Consider the following 21042-nt stretch of genomic DNA (forward strand, 5'->3'; position numbering starts at 1 on the left):
GGACTTGTTTCACGTTTGAAATAAGACGGATACAAATATTGTCCTTTTTTTTTAAAAAAAATGTAACCATTAAATCTGGAGAACGTTTTAACTAGAGATGTCAATTTTTACACTGAAAATGAAGTGAAAAAGATTATAAACATGTTGCCGTAGAATAATTTTTTTTTTATTCTAGAATGCCTACATGTTATCCATCTTATTTAAGACGAAAAACAACCGTCTGAAACAAGACGCACTGAAAGAAGTTATCAAACGGAGTACACAAACACAACTTCAATAGTTGACACACTTAAAAATAACTACTACTATGCACATCATCTAGCATAGAAAAAACGCAAAATCTTATTTCAGACGGGCACTTTTCCCGTCTGAAATAAGACCGGTAAAATGTTGCCATTTTTTAATAAAATGTAAGCAGTTAATCTACAAAATGTTATCACTAGAGGTGTCACTTTTTACCCTGAAAATAGTGGGAAAAATAATGGTAACATGTTATTAGAAAAATACGAACATTTTACTGTCAAATAATAACACGTTGTCTGTCTTATTTCAGACCAAAAGCAATGGTCTGAAGCAAGACGCAATGTAGAAAAAGAAGACTACTACCAACACTCCATTTATTATTCAGAGATTTTTTACTAATTTATGAATTGTGAGTGTCTTACAACTAATGTATGAATTGTGAGTGGCCTACATTAATTGTCTTCTTCTGCAATGTTTGCTTCTTGCATTGATAAGGTGATAAGTTTGCATTAAACTTTTCTGATTTTTAAGCTGCACATACATATCTTCCGGACAGTTGTGTAATGCCATGCATGTTTCCCTTTCTTATACTCTTCATGCATATCGGCTATTACTCAGAAAGATGTGCGTATGCCATTATTTTTTAGATAGTCACAAAATTAATATTTTTATTTGCAGAATGCACCTATGTTTTCTATAAATACATGAGTACCTACACTTCATTTTCCTTTATCACGAAAGCACATAAAAAGGAAAAAATTTCTGCTTATACATTCTCTTTCTACGCTTTACATCAAGCTTAAATCGTTAATACGTTTACCTAATTTTCAAGTGCAGTTTGCAGGTAATTGCATTTAATCATTTAATGTGTATGTAATTTTAAATTAAGATATTAACTGTTGAGAATTGAATAGTTCTATTTTAACGTGTATATCTGTTTGTATTGTAAAATATTAACAAATACATATTACTTTTAAAAGTGCAGCTGAATTTTTCAAATCAGAAAAGGAGCAGAGTTTAGTGTGAAATCTGTAAAGACTTTTTAAGGTCAGTATGTGCTGAGAAATGTTATTTAATATTATTTACTTATAGTTTTAACGCTTTATTAATATCATATTGGTTAGATGTTATATTTTTTTTATGTAAAAAAAAAATTGTTCGTTACGTTGCAACTATTAAGCGTCTCAAAATTAGTATCTACGATTTGTTAAATTCATATTAAAAAAAAACAAAAAAAATTAAGAATATTCAACTGCTCTACTTTTTCTTTTTTTTTTTAATAATTTTTAAAACTTTTTAAGATTTAGTTAAATTTTTACAAATTGAAGTCAATAAAAATATTAGTTAGATAAAACAATAAAAAAATTTAAATAATAGTCGTGAAACCACCTAAATGAATTGTAGAAGTACACTTCTCATAACGTTTATCTCTTACTAAAAGCAACTTCAAATCCATAAATGATGTTGTTTGCATCGAAATATAGTTATTTAAAGACGAAAAGTGTTATTGTTGTATTACTTCAGTAAAAGTTTATAACTAATTTTACGTACTAGCATAAGTCAGTTTAGAGTGTCGATTTAAAACGGGAAAAATACGCATTTCATTTTTATTTTTGGCGAATAATCAAACAGTTGATAAATATAATTGTATAAAGTAAATTTATTATACAGAGATTTACTTATAAAGTTTAGGAAAAGCTAAAAAAAATATCAAATTTAAAACATCATATTCGTCGTTGTAAATCGACTATGCCAAAAAAAAAAAAAAATCCAAAAGATACTAACATTCCGAAAATATACAACTGTTGTATGTAGGGTAAAATTTATTGCCGGCCAAAAAGGTTTGTGCGATATAAAATATAAAATTACAATGTAAGTTAACTTACATAAACGCTTACATACACTCAAGAAGAGGTATAGTACTCAATTTCCTAAGTTTAAAACTACCAATAATCATAATCTATTTCGTTAGTTTAACATAAAAACTTTTAATTTTTTTTTCTCTGATTGCGTTTTTCTTTTAGTTAATTACTAATTATTTTATGAATGAATATCATATCGCCCGTACTTTTACTTTGAAAAAATTGTATAAGAACAGTTTATATATACTATACCGACAAAATGTATAACGTAGAGAATACATATGATATAAGAACACGAAATGAGGAATGCTAATGATTAGCATTTTTTAAAGAAAAAAAAATTACAAAAAAAAAAATCCAAAACATACTAAAATTACGAAAATAGGCAACTATTGTATCTAGGGTAAAATTCAATATCGTCGAAAAAGCTTTGCGCGATATAAAATACAAAATTACAGTATAAGTTAAATTACATAAACGATGACATACACTCAAGATATATTGTACTCTATTTCCTAATTTTAAAACTAACAATAGTCGTAATCTATTTCGTTAGTTTAGCATAAAAACTTTACAATTTTTTTTTTTTTTTTTTTTTTTTTTTTCCTTCGACTGCGTTTTTCTTTTAGTTAATTACTAATATTTTTATGAGTGAATATCATATTGCATGTACTTTTATTTTGAAAAAAAAAAAATTATGTAATCAATAAGTTAATATTATGGTGAATTATAATTTCGTTTAAACTTATTAGTAAATATTGTTTATTTTAAAACAATTTCTTTATATTTTTATTACAGCTAAACATATTTTTTTTTAAAAAAATTTTTACTATTGGAAGCATTTACCTACATTATGTTATATCTTAGAAAATTTCTTATTATTTTTTAAAATTATTTTAAATACAAGGTTTCATTAATTGTTTTCCCAAATAGGAAAAAATATTGTAAACCCTTTTTTTATATTCTTTTTTATATACCGAAAATCAAATAAGTGTTTGATATTATATTTTTTTTGTAAACAATTTTATCATATTTTGATTACAGCTACAATTAATTTATTTTGTTTTAAAATTTAAAGTCTTGGAAACATTTAACTACATTTTGTTATATCTCAAATAATTTCTTATTATTTTTTTAAATTATTTTAAATAAAAGGTTTCATTAATTGTTTTATAAAATAGGAAAAAATATTTTAAAACTTTTTATTATATTTTTTTATATAACGAGAATTATATAAGTGTTTAATATTATTTTATGATTTTTATTTCTGAATTTTTTTTCTTTCCATAATTCATAAATGAAAATCGTTTACTCTATCTTACTATCTATCACATTTTATTTATAAGGAAAATTAAATTTACTTTTTTTTTTATGTTTTTTTTGTGGTGTTCTGTACGTAAAAATCGCAACAAAATACTAGAGAAAACCAATTACGCATAGCTAATTTATTTAAATTAATTTACACGTTAATGTTGTTTGGAGAATTATTTGTTTATTTTCGTATTTTTTATTTTTTATTTTTTTATTGTTTTATGTACAGTTGTTTTATTTAGATATTTTACTTGTGTTTTTAGCAGAGGTGCTTTCATATTCATAAAAGCTATAGAATATGAATCTACTGAAAACCATTGCATCGTGCTCCCGTATAAATAAACCCCAAAAGAAAAGTCGTTCAATTTCATCACCTACTATTCTAAAGGGTAAAGACGTCTCCCTGCAAACATATATAGCTGTTTCCATTCCGTTTAAGTGGTTTATAGCCAATTTCCAAATTTCACAACTCACTTTATTAAATCGTTGTTAATAACTTTAAACGTTTTAAAATTCCTCCGGAACATCCAGCCGTTCTTCCTTTGCCGTCATTGTGTTTACACTGTGGCGCAAAACTTTTCAAAAATGAATCGAAAAAATTCTACTGCTGCCAAGGAGATATATGTCTAGCACAGAACGTAATGCCGAATGACCTCCGCATGTTGTTCATGTCGAATGACGCTATCTCTATAAATTTCAGAAAGTATGTTATGTTGTATAATAGTTCTTTCGCTTTTACTTCCTTTGGAGTTAAGAAAGATCGTGAACTGGCGCAGACAAATCGTGGCGTTTATACATTTAGAGTTCAAGGCCAAGTTTATCATTTCATTAACGACATTCTGCCGACTGAAGAAGAACCTAGATATATACAACTGTATTTTTTCGATACAGATCGAGAATTGTGGCATAGACTTGATTTACGACGAAATTGAGCAGAATGTGATTCGTATTCTGATGCGTGTTATGGAAATGAACCCATACACTCAATTCTTCAGATCTCTAAGAGAAGTTGGTATAGACGAGGAAAGTCGTATTTTAATAAAATCAGATCCAATCCAGGATCAAAGAACGCACAACACTCCAACGGCATCGCAGGTTGCGGCGATTTGGGTCGATGATGAAAACTCATCACATCCTCCTCGGCATGATATCGTCATATATGCTGTTTCTGGAACAAGTCACAGAATATTACATTATTACGGTTGCTATGATCCTTTGCAGTATCCTCTTTTGTTTCCTTTTGGCGAAAGTGGATGGCATAGACGTATTTATCGAGTCAACAGCCATCCTAGACGTCGTCCTGAACCCCAAACTTTTCTGATTAATGAAGTTCTTATACAAACAACTGATGATTTACTTGAAAGCGAAGAACAAGGTTTGTGCTTTCAGATATTTTTTTTAACAACACAGTAGCTAAAACTGCTGTTTATGTACAGTTGCAGGTACTTCTGCATCTGAGAAAAAAGTATCTTGTAGAGAGTACTACTGCTACCGATTGCAGATTCGTCCAAATGATTCATCAATTTTACTAAGAAGCGGTCGTCTTCTCCAACAATATACAGTAGATATGTATATTAAAATTGAGACAACGAGACTTGATTACATAAGAAATAATCAAAATATAAATTCGCGCGGACCTGTATCAAGGAATCATTGACAGCTACAACTCTGGATACACACGAGGTGCAAATATTGGCCACATTTTTATACTACCTGCTAGCTTTATTGGGTGTGATCGTGACTTCCGACGTCGCTATCCGTGTTCTATGGCGGTCGTGCAACGTTATGGAAAACCAGATATATTTCTGACTATGACATGCAACCCTCGATGGCCAGAAATAGAACGAGAATTATTGCCTTGTGAAGAAGCGCAAAATAGACCTGATCTTGTTTCTCGTGTTTTTCGATCAAAAATTTTTGAGTTAAAAAAGGACATCTGTGTTAGAAAAATATTTGGTAATGCTGCTGGTTACGTTTACGTCGTTGAGTTCCAAAAGCGAGGGCTCCCACATGCACATTTTCTAATCATTCTTGATTCTGAAAGCAAAATCAGAACGCCTGACGAATATGATGAATTTGTTTCTGCAAAATTACCTGATGCTACCGAGAACCCTCACCTTTTCTCTGCAGTTGTTCGTCATATGATGCATGGTCCATGCGGTAGACAAAACCCTGATAATCCTTGTATGATAAATGGTACGTGTAAAAACCATTACCCGCGTGAATTTGCAGATACAACAACAAACGACCGTGATTCGTATCCAATTTATCGTAGAAGGCGTACAAGTGTTCAAGTGACTGTACGTAAATCGAGACTTAACAATCGATGGGTTGTTTCTTACAACCCGTTCTTATTGGCCAAATATGACTGCCACCTAAACGTTGAGATATGTTGTACAATTAAAGCAGTCAAGTATATGTACAAGTATGTATATAAGGGCCATGACCGTATTTCTTTTGCTGTTACTGATCCAAGTGGCAGCGGTCAAGAATCATTTGATGAGATTACCGCATACCAATCAGCTAGATGGATCTCCCCACCAGAGGCAGCGTGGAGAATTTTTGGATTTCATTTGAACGAGATACATCCCAACGTTGTTCATTTACAAGTACACTTACCAAACATGCAGACAGTTAGTTTCCAGCCATGGGAAAACCTTGGAAATGTTTTGGATGGCGAATCTCGCAACAGAACAATGTTAACGGCTTTTTTCAAGCAAAACGAAACTGATACTTTCTCTCAGACCTTATTATACAGTCAACTTCCCGAATATTATGTATGGCATAATAGAAGAAGGGACAGATTTTGGACTCCTAGGGAGAAAGGATTTGCCTTAGGGCATTTGGTTTATGCAAACCCCTCAGAATGAGAACGATATTATTTACGCCTTTTGCTCTCAAACATTAGGGGTCCGAAGTCTTTTGATGATCTAAAATCAATAAATGGCATAACATGTAGTTCTTTCAGAGAGTCGGCTTACATGCATGGATTGCTTGAAACATATAATTCAATTGAACAGTGCTTGGCAGAAGCAGTTCAATATCAAATGCCAGCAGCGCTACGCAGATTATTTGCAACTTTGCTCATTTACTATCAGCCAAATAATCCAAGATTGTTGTGGGATAAATTCTATACTTCATTGTCTGAAGACTATGCATATGATTTTCCTGCACAAAGGCATAAAGTGTTACAAATGACTGTTACAAATGTTTGTTGCATACTTGAATCAATGGGCAAGAGTTTTAGTAATTTCAAATTTGGCGATCTGAATTTTTGTGTTGCTTATTTCAGTCATTCAATAACCAAAGAAATTAAAGAAGAGCTTAATATTCCAATAAGTTCTGAAGACATAAATGCTGTGAACATGTTAAATGAAGAACAACGTCCTGCCTATGATACAATTGACAGAAGGGTTACAGAGAATGGGACTGGTTCTTTTTTCTTAGATGGCCCCGGAGGTACAGGAAAAACTTTTTTGTACACAACATTGCTTGCAAATCTAAGAGCAAGGGGACTTATTTGTCTTGCAGTTGCAAGTTCAGGTATTGCAGCAGCAAATCTTCCGGGTGGTAAAACTTCAAATTCTCGATTCAAGATCCCCCTTGATATAGAAAATAACCAGAGTTCTCAAATCTCAAAACAAAGTCCTTTGGCGGAACTTATTCAATCATGTAAGTTAATCGTTTGGGATGAAGCTCCTATGGCAAAAAGACAGTCAATTGAATACTTTGAAAAAACATTGCGTGACGTATGCTCAAGTACTGAAATGTTTGGTGGAAAAATTATCGTTTTTGGAGGAGATTTTAGACAGGTATTCCCTGTTATACCTAAAAGTACATTACAAGAGGCAATCAATTTCAGTTTTGTTATGTCTCCTTTGTGGCATGAACTTGAAAGACTTCATTTAACTGTTAATATGAGGGCTATCTGTAACACCCCCATACTCCAAGTGCCTTACCAGGACCACTCAGGTATAAGGATGCTACCATCTCGGTTACCCGAGGCATGATATTCATAAGACAATAACGAAACAACTTTAAATGATATAACTTTAGTGAAAAGTACAACTGAAACCAAATCCCAAAATACGGGTACAAGTTCTCAAACCAACTGTCTACCGAGTTAACTGAAAAGTTATAAAACTAATAAAACTACAGCGGAAGACTTCTATCGTTAGACGGTGGCACATCCCAGCTATCCCAGCACTCAACTCAAACCTGCTCAATTACTACTCACCATCCCCGAATAGATCACCGCAGGTTTTACAAAACAACAACCGGGGTCAGTACTAATCACACAACTTATATATATCAACAAAACGATAAACAGACAGCTTAACCGTCACACACACACAATCACACCAATCCCAACAATCTCAATCACCGACTGTCCAATGGACCACCCGCCGATGGGGGACCGCACTGCCCGTTCCCACCTAAGCCCCACTCATCATACCGAGCGATAACCCTGTCCATTAATGTGCACATCCCTCCTGTGGCGGGTTCCACATGAGGCGAAACTAGGGCGTGAAGCCACTCCCGCAAGTGACTCCACTCAGCCGAGAACGCATCTCGAGAACCAGAGACAAACAATCACAATCACAATCACAGCCGTCACAAAACAATTACGATATTAAACAATCAACCTCAACACAACAACAATCATCCCATTATGAGACTAATACTGAGTAGGAAATCCTACCTGGAAAGCACAACTATCAGACGGTCTCTACAGCTGTATCAAAAAGCCTCTTCTACAAAACCTCCTCCTATCATACAACATATAAACACTACCAAATCACAATCTACACAAAAACCCCCAAATCCCCATATTAGGTTTTAACCAACTTAAAGTAAAAACAGTAAAAAGGGTACATAGATCTTACCCTCGATGCAAGGATCTCAACGGTATAACAAACGATGAAAACCGACCTTCCAAACTCCGGGATTTGCTAACAATGCGATTAAGGGGATGAACGTACTTGCTTTCTCTCTTTGACATTAAATTAGGTTTTGAAAAGTGTTTAGAATGATGACGGAAAAGATTATATACCTTAATCGCATAATTAACAAAACCCGAGAAATAACTCCTCAGAACCGGCTTACTCGATCGAGTAGCTAAGGTACTCGATCGAGTGCCCCCTTACTCGATCGAGTATCATAGTTACTCGATCGAGTACTCAACAGGTCAGAAACTATTTTAAAACGTAACTCACCCTTACTCGACAGAGTAAGGCCTACTCGATAGAGTACCCCGAGACTCATAAATACGGAGTATTACAGTCTTCCCTCCTTAAAAAGAACTTCGTCCCCGAAGTTCAAACCACAACAAAACAAAGATACTCCCACAACACTTCCGAATCAACAACCAAAACAAAACTCAACATAAAACATGTTACTAACCCAACACATCCCGACAAACATACCGACACAACATACAAAAAGGGGTATAAAACTCTTAAAAACTCTTCGCAATCATCTCCTACCCCCCTAAAAGAAACAAGGTTACGTCCCCGTAACCATACATACCTGATAAAAAAGAAAAGGGTAACGCTCTTTTATAGCTTCCTCTGGTTCCCATGTAGCTTCCTCAGTCTCGTGGTTAGACCAAAGGATCTTAAGCAAAACTGTCTCACCACTCCTAGTCTTCCTAACCTTTCGGTCAAGAATTTGCTTAGGCACCTCAAGATATGATAACGACTCATCTAGCTCTAAGTTCTCTGCCTCTAACACATGTGACGGGTCACTCACATACTTCCGCAGTTGCGATACATGAAACACATTATGCACTCTCTCTAATGCAGCTGGTAAAGCTAGACGATATGCAACTTCCCCAACCCGCTCTAAGATCTCATAAGGCCCGATAAACTTCTGACTCAGGTTGCCTTTCTTCCCGAATCTCATAACCCCACGCATAGGAGACACTTTCAGAAGAACCTTGTCCCCAACCTGAAACTCTATATCCCGGCGATGTAGATCTGCATAACTCTTTTGCCTATCCTGAGCCGCTCTCATCCGTTCCCTGATCATCATAATCTGTTCAACCATCTCTGGTCCTAAAACCACTACCTCAGCACTATCGTCCCAACAAATCGGACTCCTACATCTCCTCCCATACAAATCCTCAAACGGTGCCATACCAATACTAGCGTGATAGTTGTTGTTATAAGAAAACTCTATCAAGTCCAACCTCTGTTCCCAGCTACCACCAAAATCCATCACACAAGCTCGTAGCATATCCTCAAGTGTTTTGATCATTCTCTCAGTCTGCCCGTCTGTCGCAGGATGAAATGCTGTACTCATCTTCAAAGTTGTTCCCAACGATTCCTGCAACTCTTTCCAAAACCTTGATATAAATCTCGCATCTATGTCAGACACTATGTCCTTAGGGACTCCATGTAACTTAAGCACGTTCTTTCGATAGGCCATAGCCAACTGTGCTTTAGTCCATGTATCTTTCATTGGAACAAAGTGAGCTGACTTTGTCAGTCGATCCACTATTACCCAAATCATGTTGTTACCCTATTGACTCTTTGGCAAACCCACGATAAAATCCATGGAAATGGATTCCCACTTCCACTCAGGTACCGTTAAAGACTGAATCTTACCTTGTGGTCGTCGCTGTTCCCCTTTAACTCTCTGGCATGTCAAACAACGGGCCACAAACTCAGCTGTCTCTTTCTTCATCCCAGGCCACCAAAACGTGTTCTTTAAATCCTTGTACAACTTATCTCCACCTGGATGAACTGAATATGGTGTGCAATGTGCCTCTGTCATGATACTCTTTTTCAACTCCTCATCATTAGGGACACACCACCTACCATCAAACCTCAAACTACCATCTGTATGAATAGAGAATCGAGACACTGTCCCTTTCTCTACTCCAGCTCTCCACTCAACTATCTTAGGACCCAACGCCTGCTTACCTCGAATATCATCATAAAACTCAAGCTGCACTGTCAAATCTCCCATGGCATCTCCTTCCTGCATCATATGTATCCCAAACCTCGCTACCTCATCTCTCAACCTCATCAAAGATAGAGCTGTACACAAAGAATGTACATTCTTCCTACTCAAAGCATTTGCAACAACATTGGCCTTCCCTTCATGGTAGATAATTTCCATGTCATAGTCGCCAATTAGCTCCATCCACCTCCTCTGTCTCATGTTCAACTCCTTTTGAGTGAAGATGTACTTAAGACTCTTGTGATCAGAAAACACCTTAAAGATTGCTCCATAAAGGTAATGTCTCCAAATCTTGAGAGCAAACACCACCGCACCCAACTCCAGATCATGAGTAGGGTAGTTCTCCTCATAAGGTTTCAATTGCCTAGAAGCATAGGCAATCACCTTACCGTTCTGCATCAACACACATCCTAACCCATTCTTTGAGGCATTTGTATAAACCTCAAAGTTCTCGATCCCCTCAGGTAATGCTAAGATAGGAGCTGTAGTCAAACGCTCCTTTAATGTTTGGAACGCCGTCTCACAACTCTCATCCCAACGAAACCTGTTCTCTTTCCTCATCAACGCTGTCATAGGTCTAGCTATCTTGGAGAAATCTTTCACGAACCGTCTGTAGTATCCAGCTAAACCCAAGAAACTTCTGATCTCCGCAACATTCTTTGGTGCTTCCCACTTTGTCACCTTTGCTTCAATCTTTGCCGGATCCATGACTACACCCTTCTTTGAAATCACATGTCCCAGAAAAGCAACTTCCTCTAACCAGAACTCACACTTGGACAACTTAGCATATAACTCATGCTCCCTTAAGGTCTGCAACACAATTCTCAGATGCTCCTCATGCTCCTCCTTAGTCTTGGAGTAGACTAAGATATCATCGATAAACACCACTACAAACTTATCCAAAAACTGTCTGAAGATCCTATTCATCAAATCCATAAACACTGCCGGTGCATTAGATAACCCAAACGGCATCACCACATACTCATAATGGCCATACCTCGACGTGAAAGCTGTCTTTGGTATGTCCATCTCTCTAATCTTTACTTGATGGTACCCCGACCTCAAATCAATGTTTGAAAAGACTGATGCACCACTCAACTAATCAAACAAGTCATCTATCCTTGGCAAAGGATACTTGTTCTTCACTGTCACTCGGTTCAGCTCTCTATAGTCTATGCACAACCTCAAACTCCCATCTTTCTTCTTCAAAAAAAAGAACTGGTGCTCCCCACGGCGATACACTTGGTCTAATGTATCCCCTCTCTATCAAATCATCTAACTGCTTCCTAAGCTCCTCCATCTCTTTAGGACCCATACGGTACGGCGCTTTAGAGATTGACCCCATCCCCGGTTTCAACTCAACTGTGAAATCTATCTCTCTACTCGGCGGCAACCCCGGAATCTCCTCCGGAAACACATCCTCAAACTCTCCCACCACTGGTATCTGATCAACTGTCGGACTCTCTATCCGGTTGATGCGTGTCGCTCAACACCAAAAATAAATGCCAACAAGCCTATACTATAAATAGCTAGGGAAGTCGGGTCGAATCCACATAGAGGCTTTTCTATTAACTGTAGTCTAATCTGCCGGTCACAAACTGGGGGTTTTGAATTTGATGTTCTAACTACTAAAGTTTAAGGGAAAGAGAAAATAAGGGTATAAGAGAAATTGAGGAGAAAAAGTAAGTAAACTATCAGATAAAGAGAGATATGCCAGGATTTCGGTCTGCCGTGTTCTACACACTATCAGAATAACTAGGTCGGTAAGTTTATTAGTAGGAAGGGCTAGGTTATCTCCTTTCGGTCTCAAACCCGACTATACCTTTCGGTCTAAAGTCGCCCTAAGGTCATCCTACTTGACTTTCGCCCTCATAGGAGTCAATTATCAGAACTAAGCAAGTCTACCCTTCCAATCTTTCGATCCAGGTCGGGGGTTAACTAAACAGACGGTCTCCTGCGTGCACTCATTCAACCGAACTACAAATAAATTGCTTAGACCTGATTCCTACCGCATAACTACCTTAGTAGTCGTCCTAACATGCTTCTAACACGGTTTCCCTCATCCCGGCATATAAAGAAATTAGCTACGCATGCTAATTATATTAACTAACATAACTAATGACGAAATGCTAACGGAAAACATGATGTAACAATAGTATAAAGCAATGACGAGATTAGGACAGGAATTAATAATGAAACTAAAAGAGCAAATATAAAGCATAAACAAGAGAAGAGATTAAAGGAAAGAATTATACTATAATAGCGAATCCGGCGTAAAGAACAACCAAATCCAAGATCGTAAAATTCCAAGCAGTGAACAGTAAAAAGCAGTAAAAATGTATGTGGAAAAATGAATGATAGGTAAAAAATCATAACCTAGCAACTCGTCTAATAGTTTTTATAACAAAACTCACGAGTTGTTTTATTAACCTACGGGCTTTAATAGCCCACGTAAAGGAGAACCTCTCGATCGAGAGGTTAAGGCTCTCGATCGAGCACAGGGCCGCTCGATCGAGCACAGGGCAGCTCGATCGAGGGCTTGATAGTTCGATCGAGCACATGGCAGCTCGATCGAAGGCTTGTGTTCCTCTGTGTTCTCGATCGACAACCAGATGTGGTCGATCGAGATCTTCAGTCACTTCCCAGCTTCCGTAGTATTTCTGACTTGCTTAATTTGGTTAACTTTCGTCTTCACGCTTTCCCATGCATGAGTCCTTCGTCCTGTTTTCCGTCCATCTTCCAGAGATGCTATCTCGAGGCCACTAAAGGTTGGTTTCAGCTACAAATCTGCAAGATAGCAATAAAAGCACAAAGTAGCCTATTCGGGGTATAAAGTGACATAATATCACTCAAATACATAGAAATGCGTGCCAAAAGAGACCGTAAAAGTCTATATAATATGCACGCATCACCGGTCATCTCTCACATGGCACAATATCAAAGGACATCCCTTCCTCAGATATGACTTCAAGGTAACAGCTGCAATCAACTTAACTTTGGGTCTGACTAGAAACCCACGATAAGACACACTAACGCCCTTAGGACCTCTTAAAGACACTTTCTTTTGATGACAGTCTATCTTAGCTTTATACTTTCCCAGCCAATCTATCCCAACTATCATCTCAAAACCGTCAAAAGGAAACTCTAGCAAGTCTACAGGGAAATTAACTTGCCCAACTATCATAGGTACATCCCTATATAACCTCCCACATGATACAGACGCACCCGAAGGTATAAAAACTTTCTCACTAACAGACTCATATACCTCAAACCCAACCGTTTAACATGACTCGAAGATACAAACGACTGAGACGCCCCCGAATCAAACAAAACAAAGGTATGGATACCGTTAACAAGAAAAGTACCAGTGATAACGTGTGCATCATCTTTAGCTACTTTCTTCTCCATCATTAACCGCTTTCCACTGGTCTTCTGTCCACCTCCCTGGATAGTACTGGCTGATGTGGTCGGCTTAGCACCCGACCCTTGATTGTTGTTGTTGTTCGTTGGTGGTTTCTGATAAGAATTACCGCCGTTGTGGTTACCTCCACTCTGATAGCTCTGACTTCCCCGGTTTGACCATGATCCAGTCGGTCTATTGCTCGCATAGCTCTGCGCAGGTCTCTGGAAAGTTCCAGGTGCACTCGTGCACTCATGTCTCTTGTGGCCTACACCACCACAACCAAAGCAGGTCGTTCCCCAACTACCACTAGCACTTCCGCGGCCACGCCCAAAGGAAGCTCTAGCACTAAACCCTGACCCAGAAGAAAACCCTCTAGATTAATTGTGGTTGCCTTTCTTGTGACTAGATTGGCCACCATCCTCGCTCTCAGACTTCCTTTTCTCAACACCTAACCTCTCTTGAGCCATCTCCACCAACCTCTCAGCTCTGCCAGCCCTCTCATAAGCTTCTTTAACGTCAGTAAGGACTCCCACGGGTAACTTATCCATAATCTTAGGGGTCAACCCCCTCTCAAATCTCAGCGCTAGATTCTCCTCACTCAAACCCATCCTCAGCATACCTAGACTTCTCATTGAACTGCCTGTAGTACTCGGCCACAGACATGTCAGATGTCATCTTAAAACTGTCAAACTCTTCTCTCAACTTACTCCCCACATGTTCCGGTACAAACTCTTTCCTCATAGCCTTACGAAACTCTTGCCAAGGTATAGCAGGTAAACCTTGGTTCACATACAACTCCTTAGCACTCACTTTAACCGTATCCCACCACTTGCCAGCTGCTTCCCTCAGATAGAACGCATCCTGTTCTACTCTCATCTCATCAGGACAGTGAACCAAATCTAGTATGTTCTCCATCTCTCTATGCCAATTATCAAGAAGGTTAGGCTCCCCAACCCCCTTGTACTCTTTCGGGTTAAACCTCGCTATATAGAGGCTGATTTTAGAGTGATCAACCTCCTTCTCCTTGTCCTTATCCTTATCCTTTCCCACAGTCTTTAAAGCCTCCGTAAGAGCATCCTGATGCTCCAACATCTTAACGATATCATCTATGTTCATAAGCTCAGCTCTCGCATACAAAGCATTCTTCATGGGCAGCATCTTGAAACTATATCAGAAAAGGGGTGGATATAAACATCCGCGCTAAAACCTCAAAACACGAAAACAAGCTGCCCAGGCCCTACTCGATCGAGTTCCCAAACATACTCGATCGAGTAACAGGCTACTCGATCGAGTGCCCAGCATACTCGATCGAGTGCCCCAACATCAGACCCCAAACAGACCTTCTGATCTCTAACATACTCGACCAAGTAGCCAGGCTACTCTATCGAGTGACCCCCTACTCGATCGAGTGTCCGAGGTACTCGATCGAGTGCCCAAAAACACGATTCTGGATTCAAAATCGTCAAACACCCACCCGATCAAGTCAGTCCCACTCGATCGAGTCATGCTAACTCGAAAACGCTACCCGCATGCTATATCATATCCCAATACTAGAAACAACATTATAACTCCAACATTATATCATAACTAAGCACATAATGCTACGCAACTCCTCATATATCTAACGAATTAACCATATCATGTTATTAAACGCCACATAGTAAAACATTCATCATGTTTCTCATTCCAACAACAGTTCTACATATATCATCAACCTTTCTTTCACATTCTCAACTTTCTACTTCAAACATCCAACAATTACACACACTTCATCACATTCACACACAAGCTAACCAAACAACGCATACGACCTTGACATACACTCCCCCATGTGACCGGTTCAAAATTGTAGGGCAAGTTCGCGACTTTAGGACGTCTCCCAAGCCTTTGCATTAGCTCCTACAACCTTTACCCCGGGTTCATTTTAATTGACTCCCTATATTCATTAGATTTATTGGTTACAGGTTTCAGGATCGTCGCTCTGATACCATTTGTAACACCCCCATACTCCAAGTGCCTTACTAGGACCACTCAGGTATAAGGATGCTACCATCTCGGTTACCCGAGGCATGATATTTATAAGACAATAACGAAACAACTTTAAATGATATAACTTTAGTGAAAAGTACAACTGAAACCAAATCCCAAAATACGGGTACAAGTTCTCAAACCAATGTCTCATCGAGTTAAGCGAAAAGTTATAAAACTAATAAAACTACAGCGGAAGACTTCTATCGTCAGACGGTGGCACATCCCAGCTATCCCAAAGACTCAACTCAAACTCGCTCAATTCATCGCTCACCATCCCCGAATGGATCACCACAGGTTTTACAAAACAACAACCGGGGTCAGTACTAATCACACAACTTATATATATTTATCAACAAAACGATAAACAGACAGCTTAACCGTCACACACACACACACAATCACACCAATCCCAACAATCTCAATCACCGATCGTCCACCTTTGGACCACCCCGCGATGGGGGACCGCAGCCATTCCCACCTAAGCCCCGCTCATCATACCGAGCGATAACCCTGTCCATTAATGTGCACATCCCCCGTGACGGGTTCCACAGAGGCGAAACTAGGGCGTGAAGCCACCCGCAAGTGACTCCACTCAGCCGAGAACGCATCTCGAGAACCAGAGACAAACAATCACAATCACAATCACAATCACAGCCGTCATAAAACAATTACGATATTAAACAATCAACCTCAACACATCAACAATCATCCCATTATGGGACTAATACTGAGTAGGAAATCCTACCTGGAAAGCACAACTATCAGACGGTCTCTACAGCTGTATCAAAAAGCCTCTTCTACAAAACCTCCTCCTATCATACAACATATAAACACTACCAAATCATAATCTACACAAAAACCCCAAAATCCCCATATTAGGGTTTAACCAACTTAAAGGAAAAACAGTAAAAAGGGTACATAGATCTTACCCTCGACGCAAGGATCTCAACGGTATAACAAACGATGAAAACCGACTTTCCAAACTCCGGGATTTGCTAACAATGCGATTAAAGGGATGAACGTACTTGCTTTCTCTCTTTGACAGTAAATTAGGTTTTAAAAAGTGTTTAGAATGATGACGGAAAAGATTATATACCTTAATCGCATAATTAACAAAACCCGAGAAATAACTCCCCGTAAACCGGCTACTCGATCGAGTAGCTAAGGTACTCGATCGAGTGCCCCCTTACTCGATCGAGTATCGTAGTTACTCGATCGAGTACCCAACAGGTCAGAAACTATTTTAAAATGCAACTCACCCTTACTCGACAGAGTAAGGCCTACTCGATAGAGTACCCCGAGACTCATAAATACGGAGTATTACACTATCGGCGATCCTGCTTTTTGCGACTTCGTTATAAGTGTTGGTATTGGTTCCCATCCTTATGAAAATGGGAAGGATGTCAAATTACCAAGGTCGATTGTCATATCTGGAACAGAAGAAACTACACTAATTGAGCAACTCATTGATACAATTTATCCAGATATACAACGACTTAATATAAACCTGTCTCTGACAACCAAAAGAGCAATACTAACTCCCAAAAACGATGACGCACAGATGATAAATTCTATATTAGTTTCTCGACAAGAAGGTGAACCATTTACCTACAGAAGTTTTGACGAAGCAACAGACGTCGCAACAGAACAATATCCAGTGGAGTTTCTTAATACACTTCAGCCAAGTGGTCTTCCGCCGCATGAATTGGTCTTGAAAATAAATAGTCCTATTATTTTGCTGAGAAACTTAGATCCAACTTCGGGTCTTTGTAACGGTACACGACTCATTTGCAAAGCCTTTGATAGAAATGTTATTGACGCAGAAATTGTTGTGGGACATCACAAGGGAAGAAGAGTCTTCATACCAAGAATTTCACTTCAGCCATCTCCTTCCGACAAATTTCCTTTTCAATTCAGGAGAAAAAAATTTCCGATTCGATTGAGTTTCGCAATGACTATTAACAAAGCGTAAGGACATACGCTTAGTAGAGTTGGAATATATTTGCCTAGACCAGTTTTCTCGCATGGTCAATTGTATGTAGCCTTGTCAAGAGCAAGACAAAGCTCTGACATAACGGTTGCAATCCTTCCGCATTGTACGTTATCAGACAGTTGGAGACGTACTAGAAATATTGTATGTTATGATGTATTAAATTAAGCGAAATAGAGGTTAATGTGTATGTAAGAAAAAAAATGTTTTCAATGCACAAAAAAATGTTATCTGCTTTTGTTTCTGTTTTCCATTCTGGATCAATTAATAACGACATACAAAATACACCTTTATAAGCTATTGTTTGTTGTCTTTTACATGTTGTTTTCTATTGCCTTCCTTGAATAACTACATAATTTTTTTTCTAAAGCACAGACAATTTAATACGTTACATTAGCCTTGTTCTCCAAAACCAAATTATGCAGTAATTTAGATATCAGGTTTTCGTATACTACTTATGTTTAAAGTTTAAACGATGATTTACTTTTTCTTTAAGACAAAATTGCTAATGTCCATCTCTGACATTTTTGGTATAACATTGCAGGTTGTAATGGCTTCTCCAACAATACCGCTTTCATCAGTAACGGAACGTAGTATAAAATTTACTGTTGTTTTGACGCTTCAATCCATAAAGGCATCAAAAAAATCGACCCGAGGAGATCAAACTCTTCAAAATTTACTGTTTACTGATATAGAGGTACGACAATATATAATAATTAGAATTACTTACATGTTTTTATTTACTAATTTATTTTTTTAACTTTACTTGTGTAATAGGGAAATGAAATGATTGCGACAATCTTTCAAGAACATATTTCTTCTTTTAGAAATTCTTTACATGAAGGCCATCAATATGAAATTCAGAATCCAATTGTAAACGTAATTCCTGAAAAATTCAGATACGAAAATCAGATGTACCAAATGGTTTTTGAGAAAGGTTTGCATATAATTGACCTTGGTCAGACTGAGACTACAAAGAACTTTTGGGTGCCAGTAAATTCTGTTGACGAGAATCTTCAACGCAGAGATAGAATAGGTATGGAAATTTGTTGTTATATTTACCTACTATTTTGTAAACTTGATTGACAAGTGTTTATTTTTTTTTCGTCAATACAGATTTAGTTGCTGTAGCCATTTTTGTTAGGCCTCTAAGAAAAACTAGAAATAGAGCTACAAGTGATGAAAACGAAGCGAGAGATATAATAATTGTCGATCATCAGTAAGTGGTTTAACACGTACATTTTTCCCTACAACAATATTTTTTAAAACAATTGCATATATTTTTGAAGTCTGCTATATATGTAGAATGAGGCCCATCGTTTTAACAGCTTGGCGTGCGCTTGCTCTAGAGCCTACTGAAAAAATTGCAAGAGCGATAGACTCCTTACCTGTTATTCAGATAACCCGTGTTAAGGCATCTGATTATAGAAGTATATATACATACATACTATAAATTGGTTTAGTTTATAAACAAACCTATAATAACCATCTGCATGCATTACTAGGAGGATGTTGGGGGGCAACCCGTTTTTCAACTCTAAGATTAGATAGTACCGAGCCAGGCGCGGAAGAACTACGCATTTGGTATGTTATATTATTTTTCTTTATTGTACATATTATTATTCAGCAACATCTAAATATTGTCTAATTATAGGGCGACAGACAAGAAAGAATTTCTGAAACATCTTAGTAATAATTATCGTCCAGACGTTTCTGGAGAAAGCTCGAGTCGAGAAACTGAAAGCTTACAAACGCCAGTACCATTAGCGATCTGCCAAACCAAGAGGTCTTCAGTTGCATAAATATAAATATTTTACACTTGTAGAACTATGTCATTCACATATATTGACAATAATTTTCTTTACAACAATTTTTCAGGTGGACAAAATTATATTAATAGAAGGGAAAATAAAATCTATCACAAATCCCGATACTTTTCTATATAATTCCTGCAATAAGTGAAAGAAATCTACGACAACTGAAATCGGCGCAAGCTTCAGGTGTGTAGCAGGTCAAACAAGTCATTATGGCATTCCTCAATCTACTTAAGTGAGCCAGACAATATATTTTCATAACAGTTAATCTATCTTTGTCTATAAAACTTGGTTGACATTGTTCTTAATAACATTTGCAATAGATGTTCTCTAAAAATAATATTTACCGACAAGACCGGAGAAACTCGAATCTCGCTGTTCGATTCTCTAGCAGAAAAAGTTCTAGGAAGAACTATCACTGAGCTTGTAGCTTTAACACCAGAGGTATTGTGTACCCTTTTTTAAAATTATATTTTACTATTTACTAATTACTATTTGTTACAACCTAACTTTTTACGTTTTTTTTACGCATTTTAGGAACGAAGATCAGTCGTAGACGAAGTTCTTACTAAAGTCATGGACCAGTACTTCATTATAGAATTGCTTTCATACATAAAAAATGATCCAGTTCCGCAACTGCGTTTCAGTCCTCAACAGATTAAAGAAACAAATCCCTAGATCCAAAAAAAATAAAAATAAATGTTCAGTACTTCTGTCGTTAGTTATTTCGCAATGAATATTTTATTTTTAGTTTTTTTAAAATAAAAAAATAGGAGATGCTGGTAATATCATGTCCGTAGTTGTTTGTATTGTATTTATAAAATAATGTTTTTCCACTAATACCCACGATATGCATGCATCGTTGTCAATAATATATAATTTTAGTTTAGAGTTTTAAAAAAAAATAGCAAAAGGCAGTCTATTTTTGATACTCCTTCAAGTTTCAAATTGTGATATTTTTGGAAACATTATAATTGTTAAAATGCGCATTTTTTTTTACTATAGTAGCGATACCAAAATCAAACGAAAAAAATAACATTTGTAAATTACAATTCCAATAGCATATTTTAGTATCGTGTTTGTTTTCCAAATTCTTATTTTATCATAGACATCACCTTTAAAAAAAATTCGGTCTAAAAAAAACGTGTATTTAGCTTTAGTACATATTGTTTTATTTTTAATTTGCTAGCATGACCCAGGCACTAGATGCGACGTAAACTGTTACTTAATTGCAGGGTATATATCAACCGTTTTGTGTAAAAAAAAATGCATATTTTATATATAATAACCTATTAACATTTTTTTAATATATATAGAGAATTCCATGCTATAATCTATATCGCTAATTCGTGTGTCTTCACGTCATTTAACATGGACCATATATAATGGTAATTTCATTAGTCTTAAGTTATACAATTTTTT

At 36.9% G+C, this 21042-nt stretch overlaps 2 protein-coding genes across 2 annotated transcripts; both read left to right on the top strand.

Annotated features, from left to right (window-relative positions):
• The first annotated feature begins 873 nt into the window (after positions 1 to 873).
• On the top strand, positions 874 to 20525 carry LOC141615088 (replication protein A 70 kDa DNA-binding subunit D-like). The gene is made up of 6 exons (XM_074433643.1): positions 874 to 1087; positions 1224 to 1290; positions 18351 to 18503; positions 18584 to 18842; positions 18923 to 19592; positions 19685 to 20525. Exons 3-5 carry the CDS (start codon positions 18357 to 18359, stop codon positions 19027 to 19029), a joined length of 513 nt encoding a protein of 170 aa, XP_074289744.1. The 5' UTR covers positions 874 to 1087; positions 1224 to 1290; positions 18351 to 18356; the 3' UTR covers positions 19030 to 19592; positions 19685 to 20525.
• Positions 4058 to 17788, top strand: LOC141614038 (uncharacterized). Its single transcript, XM_074432792.1, has 6 exons — positions 4058 to 4231; positions 4308 to 4791; positions 4853 to 4985; positions 5077 to 6262; positions 6437 to 7228; positions 17216 to 17788. The coding sequence occupies exons 1-6, from the start codon at positions 4058 to 4060 to the stop codon at positions 17786 to 17788; spliced, it is 3342 nt and encodes a 1113-aa protein (XP_074288893.1).
• Positions 20526 to 21042: the final 517 nt, after the last annotated feature.

This window comes from Silene latifolia, chromosome 11 (assembly GCF_048544455.1).
Source record: "Silene latifolia isolate original U9 population chromosome 11, ASM4854445v1, whole genome shotgun sequence".
Classification (NCBI taxonomy): domain Eukaryota; kingdom Viridiplantae; phylum Streptophyta; class Magnoliopsida; order Caryophyllales; family Caryophyllaceae; genus Silene; species Silene latifolia.